This window comes from Manihot esculenta, chromosome 6, assembly GCF_001659605.2.
Source record: "Manihot esculenta cultivar AM560-2 chromosome 6, M.esculenta_v8, whole genome shotgun sequence".
In the NCBI taxonomy this organism is placed as follows: domain Eukaryota; kingdom Viridiplantae; phylum Streptophyta; class Magnoliopsida; order Malpighiales; family Euphorbiaceae; genus Manihot; species Manihot esculenta.
In genome coordinates this window covers 21,530,520-21,536,588 of record NC_035166.2, presented here as the reverse complement: position 1 = coordinate 21,536,588, position 6,069 = coordinate 21,530,520, and the positions used below count along the sequence as shown (strand labels likewise).

The 6,069-nt window shown below is 33.3% G+C and overlaps 1 protein-coding gene across 2 annotated transcripts; it reads right to left on the bottom strand.

The window, feature by feature from the left end:
• Positions 1 to 725: 725 nt before the first annotated feature.
• On the bottom strand, positions 726 to 5,349 carry LOC110616542 (transcription factor BIM2). Of its 2 annotated transcripts, none has more exons than XM_021758935.2 (8): positions 5,188 to 5,349; positions 4,918 to 5,057; positions 4,519 to 4,603; positions 3,627 to 3,696; positions 3,442 to 3,537; positions 1,998 to 2,368; positions 1,193 to 1,322; positions 726 to 1,113 (listed from the first exon to the last, which is right to left on the bottom strand). In XM_021758935.2, exons 2-8 carry the CDS (start codon positions 5,045 to 5,047, stop codon positions 1,003 to 1,005), a joined length of 993 nt encoding a protein of 330 aa, XP_021614627.1. In that variant the 5' UTR covers positions 5,048 to 5,057; positions 5,188 to 5,349; the 3' UTR covers positions 726 to 1,002. The 2 variants fall into 2 exon arrangements, with proteins under 2 accessions (XP_021614627.1, XP_021614628.1); XM_021758936.2 differs by having other exon boundaries at positions 726 to 1,104; positions 5,188 to 5,348.
• Positions 5,350 to 6,069: the final 720 nt, after the last annotated feature.

Genomic DNA, 6,069 nt, shown 5'->3' with positions numbered 1-6,069 from the left:
TTGATTAGAAAAAAATCAAAAAAATCAAACCGAACCGATTAGTTATAATAATATATTATTTTCAATAATATGGAGAAATTAAATCATATTAAGATTAAAATATTTTAATTAAATTTTAAAATACTAAAAATAAAGTGTAAAAAATAAAAAATTTATTAAAAATCAAAACTGATCAAACTAAATCGAATCGAACTGAATCAGATTAGTTTAGTTCGATTTGATTTCTAATCAAAATCAATTCGGTTCGATTTTCATAAATACTAAAATTTCAGTTTTCGATTTATTCAGTTCAATTTGATTTTAAACCGAACCGGCCGTACAGAATTATTATTAGATTCTTAAATTTTTGGAAAAAACTTATTAATTTATATTTATTTCAAAATCACTGATTTCAAAATTTTTATAATTTTAAAATTAAAACTTTTAATCATTATATCAAATAAGCTGAAATTAATGTAAATAGTTGTAATATTTACTTCCTATAATTTTAACTATATATATTATTTAGAATTCATTTGTTTGTGAATTTTTAGTTTTTAATTTTTTTGAAGAAATAATGAAATTATTAATATTCAAATATAAATTCCTCCATGCCCTCCCACTATAAAATATGAATAATAAAAAAAAAATTGAATATTATATTTTATCTTTTGTATAATTGAATCCTACTGAAATTCCAACTCCCTTCTCCCATATTAAATATTTGAACGATAGATGCACAGGACTGTCCCAGAAAGGCTCCATTTTCATATTATATATAATATGTGTATGATACAATCATTGGCATCCCCTGATCAGACAACTCCAGGGAAATTCCAGAGCAAACATATCATCTAATTTTACGGCTCTTAACATGAATCTCTAAGAAATACACTGCTAAGAGTCCATGAAACAAAAAGGCATAGCATGTACAACCAGGGAAGAAATCCAGAAGAACTAGTGGATAAAAGGAGAGGGACACCGTTAATGTGCAGAGATCCCAAAAGCCATACTGTACTAGTTCTATGTCTTCAGCCGTTTTTGAGCCTGATCTGAGTCCTCTCCTCTCCCCACATCCCTCAGATGTGTCATCAGTTGATCACTAGAGGGGTGATTCTGAGGATCCTGAAAAGACTGATATGTCAAGTGAAATCATAATAGTTTTCTAATAAGAACCATTGTTTGTTGACCATCCTATTTATTAACTACATACCTTGGCGGCAGATGTTCTAGATGTCGGCCCTCGATTTGCGCTCTTTCCAAGATCAATCTGCACCGAGATATTGGCCTGTGACAAATCAACACCAGCACTCTGAAGTGCTTGTGTAAGATTGTTCAACAACCTGGTTTGCACAAAATTCCATATTCATGGTCAGCCTGTTATCTAGTAACCAAATCTTAAAAGTGCTTCCAAAATATGAAACATTAAATTGTGGGAATGGTCAGATCCTAGCCTTAAGTTGCATCAGATAGATAAACAAGCCCTTCAACAAATTATTGATAAAACAAACTTCCAAAAAGAACACCTAATTTTCCAATTGACGTGGGTTAGAACCTCTCCCAATAATATAAACATAGAACATTTGAAAACCTAGACCACAACCATGCCAACCCCACCACCCACTTCTGAAAATAAAAATAGCAGCGAAAACAGCAATTTAAAAACTCCACTCCCACCCTAGAAGAGAAATTATATTTTACGCAACAGCAGAGGAACAAAGGTTTCTTCATGGCATTGGCAATTGTAAAACTTCCTAATACAGAAGAAAACAGGCAAGGCAAGGAAAAACCACAAAAAATATCCAGATACAAGGAGTTATCATTAAGCGCCTTGAAGCTATAATAGAAAATATGGAACAGTTTATTAGGACTACAAAGTTCCTCAGGATTAAAGGACCTGCAAATAAGAATAAAAGCATTGGAACTGGGGAGGAAAACACAACATGAAATGCTCACCCCAAATATCTGAAAAAGATTCTTCTTAGAACATTTAAAAAGAAGAAAAGGATTGCACCCACCCCTGAGAATAAACACTGGAGATGCTAATCGTTCCCCCTTCAATTGTCAGCTCCTCCTGCTGGTCCATTGTCTCATTTGTGACAGGAAACTCAGCTAACTGTGCATCAGAAACATGTTGCTGAAGAGGATGTGCAACAAGATCATCACTTTGAACATGAATAGGTATTGTTGCCTGCCTCTCTACTGCTTTGCAAGCAACATCTCTGCTAGGTTCAGGTTCTACTTGACTCTGTGTGCCTACAAGTAAGGTTGGGGTGACGGCAATGTTATTCTCATCAAATTTCCCAGGAAATGTTGGCCCCGGAGCAGAACCATTTTTTATAGCTTGTGGGTGACTGATGAAACTTTGAACGCGCCAGTGACTATTTCTCTGTTCCAAAAAGAGAAATTAATGAATTATCTGAGAAGTTTCTAAATAGAAATCAAATGGATTCCCAAGCTCCCATATTTCCATTCACCACCACAAATTTCTTTTTAAAAAAAATTCCCACCAGTTACAGAGAAAAGCAATTAACAAGAAAACCAAAATGTAATTCATTGAAGGAGATTCAGGATAACCTGAACACAATGGAAGCAAAACCAAGCCCATCACAAGTTTACAACCTATTGAGTTTAAATCAATTAGCACACCAGCAAATAAATACAAGCAAAAGACACTCATGGTTTAAAGCCTAGACAAAGAAGAAGCAAGGACATAATCTGATCACAAAATAAATCACAAGTAGGCAAGTTAAAATAACACTACGAAAATTAAATATTTCTAAAGTGAAATTTTCATTACAAATTATAAGTTCCAAGACAAGGCAATAAATCTAAACGCCAAAGGCTTTTAAAAAAGAGAGTTAACATGGCACAGAAATAGCATATGGTATGGTGAACAGTTGAAGGGGTTATCAGTGGCACTGACCACACCCCTTTTTTTATTTTTATAAACATTCTATGCCAGTTATTCCATCAATCACCAGATGTCCTTGAAATTTGGACCAAAGTTTGCAAGATGCATCTGTTCACAGGGTCAACCAAAGACTCCAAAGGAAAACGTGATTTTTCCAATTGTTTGGTGATAAATGTCCATATTAACTTCTTTGGGAGTGTTATGAAGGTTTATATGACTATGGCTGACTGTCATTGATATTATTTATTTCTCCTTAAGACCTCCAAATTTTCAGAGAAACAGAAAACTGTCAGAAACCACATTGTACCTATTTACTAAGTCAAACATCATAACTGCCAACAAGTTCAATATGTGAAATTCTCCATAAATTTCACCATGTATTTGATAGTTTCTTTCCAATCATAAAACTAACCACAAATTCTACCCTCAAGGTAGACCAAAAGATAACCTGCATGTGTTGTTTACCCACACAACACAAATGGGTGAAATTCATAGGCACGCAACACATATGATCAGGCATAGTAGATGACCAGGCTGTAGAACCTTACCCATGGCATCAACTTTGTGGGCTCAGAACTCCATCCCTGGTATGAACCCTCATACTTTTGCACCTTTTCCTGCAAGTACTGCACATATTCAATCACCTGCAGAGGAACATCAATATTTAGTCTACTTATTTGAATCACATAGTTTTGCATACATGCTTTAGTTGATTCTCATAATTAAGACATACCTCTAATAGAAAAGATGCTGTATCTCTCTTTTGATCACTATGAGGTATAAGATCTCTCAATATCTGAAATCTGAAAGAAACAGATTATAGTTAATCAAGCTACGTCAGTTTTATCATTCATTAGGTTCCCAAACAACAACTGACGCTCCAAACACTTTCTGAATCCATCCTTGTTTTTATTGGCAAATGAATATCTAAAAATTACATGGACAGAAATTTTGATCAGTATTATAACTGCTTGTATATCAGTATTGACAATGATAAATGATTTCCTATTTTGAAAAGGTACGACACACAAATACACTTTCAACTCTGAATTATACAATTATTAATTGCACAACCTGGGATCACACAATTGCCAGAAAATTTTCAGCACTTATAGTGGTCGCCTAGGACCATTGTGTAAGTACATGGTCCAATGTGTAGGGTGCCACTGTGCCAGCCATGACCAACGAGATGTTGGTTCTCCAAGCATGGGGTAATGTTACAATCCCACGTCAGTAAGGTACAACCTTAATGAAAGATTAATAAGCCCTTAAGCACTCTTCTCTTTTCTTGAAAGTCCGTCTTCAAGTTCTATTCAGGAGACTTGTCCCTCACATGATTCACATCATACAGTTACATATCAGAAATCACCTTAACAAAAATGGGCTCAAATCACCCTAAATTCAAATTCATGAAAGTTTACACAAACTACCATTTAGTTCAAAAATCTAAAATTGACTGAATTAATGCAAGCAGAGGTCTTCTTAATGGTTACTCAAATGCAAGGATATCCCACCCATGTACCATTCTAACGAAATCAAAGTGTTTGCACAACAGCAGGAAGTACAGAATAGAAATTCAGAACCTTTGTGAGAAAAATTCAGATGCCAACAGGAGAGTAACATACCTCTCATTGATCTTGCTCCTTCTTCGCTGCTCAGTGACTGAATGCTTCGATCTTATGGCATTAGCCTTATCAATATTTTTCCCATCTGCTCTCCACATCAAGTCCCACATCACAAAATTTTCAAATAAATAAATAAATAAATAAAATCAACACATCAAATGAAACTGGATATGCCATTTGGGGAAAAAAAAACAGTTTTTTAACGTCCCAAAAACCAAAAAAAAATCCAAACTTTACCACTGGGCAACAACAAAACAGAGAAATTACACTGCCTCTTGGCTTATAAGAAATGAGAAATCAAAAATCAGGCTCAAAATGAGGAGGAATAAAGTAGAGGAAAAAAATACCTTTAAAGGAAAGTAATCAAATAGAACTGGATCTAATAAAACATAAGCATACCTTTATTGGTGTTATTATTTCTATTGCTGTTGTTAATAGTAACATTCGAACAGGGTCCTTCTTTTCTGGAATTATAGTCCTCCTCCTCGTACTCTTCCTCGTCCTGATTCTGATTTCCTTTTCCTCTCATTATGTCGATTCTATGTGGGAAAAAAGAACAAGAAAATTTATATTCAGACGAAAAAAGATCCGCTCGATTTGCAGATAAATGAGATTGAAAAATAATTGCTTGTGTAAAATTTTTTTTAAATGAGAGATAGAACAAGAAACCTGGAGAATCATATAATTTTAAGAGTGAGGTAGAGACGGAGGTCTCATCTATAATTATTGTTTTCTTTTTCCGGCGAGCACCACCGTGATTAGGCTTCAACTCCGGCTCTGCGAAGTGCCTACGGCTCTGTTTGCTCGTGACTCGTGAGGAACCCATGTCCTAGGTGGCTTTCGTTTTTTTGCGCTGGAAGTGGAGTACAAGATAACATGCGGGTTAGACCACGTTCTTTCCGTGTGGTTCACCGATTTTTGCCCTTCTATAGTTTGTGTAATTTAATTCGTGTAATAGTAATATTAATAAATAGTGATAATTTTTAAATATTATTTTAATATAAATTTTATATTATAAAATATTATTTTTAATATAAATTAAATTATAAAATTTAAAATAAATTAAAAACTGATAAAGCCACGTAATAAAAATTAAAAAGAAAAATGAATTGACTTGTTATATGTTGGCATGTGGTGTTAAGGAAAAATGAACAACTGTCTTAAAAAAAGTAGGGGCACGAAGTTGACATTTGACCAAGGATTATTTAACACCTTCCTCTAAAACACTACTTGCCATCATTCAACGAGTCGTTTGTTTCGGGAAAAAAGAAAAAACTCGTTTCTCTTCACCTGAATTAATGATTAATTAATATTTTTTTAAATAATAATTTTTTGAAAAACATTTTAATGAAATAAAAATTCCATAAATGGAAATTAAGTAATTGATTAAATGTTGGATTGAGATTTTTTAAAGACGTAGTTTATAGACCGATTCTTCGGTATCTCATATTAATATTGGATGTATGAGTAAAATTTATATAAAATTAAAATTTTAATTTATATTCTTAAATTTAATGTGTATATTTTATTTCTCATAATAAAAAATTAGTT

Bases quoted from the DNA above. Each gene is read 5' to 3' on its own strand.
- LOC110616542 (XM_021758935.2), bottom strand. From the start codon at position 5,047: ATGAGAGGAAAAGGAAATCAGAATCAGGACGAGGAAGAGTACGAGGAG. The intron at 3,697-4,518 runs GTATGTTACTCT...TGTTTCTTTCAG, and splicing joins AGGAGCAAGATCAATGAGAG to ATTTCAGATATTGAGAGATC. The intron at 3,538-3,626 runs GTATGTCTTAAT...GTTCCTCTGCAG, and splicing joins CAGCATCTTTTCTATTAGAG to GTGATTGAATATGTGCAGTA.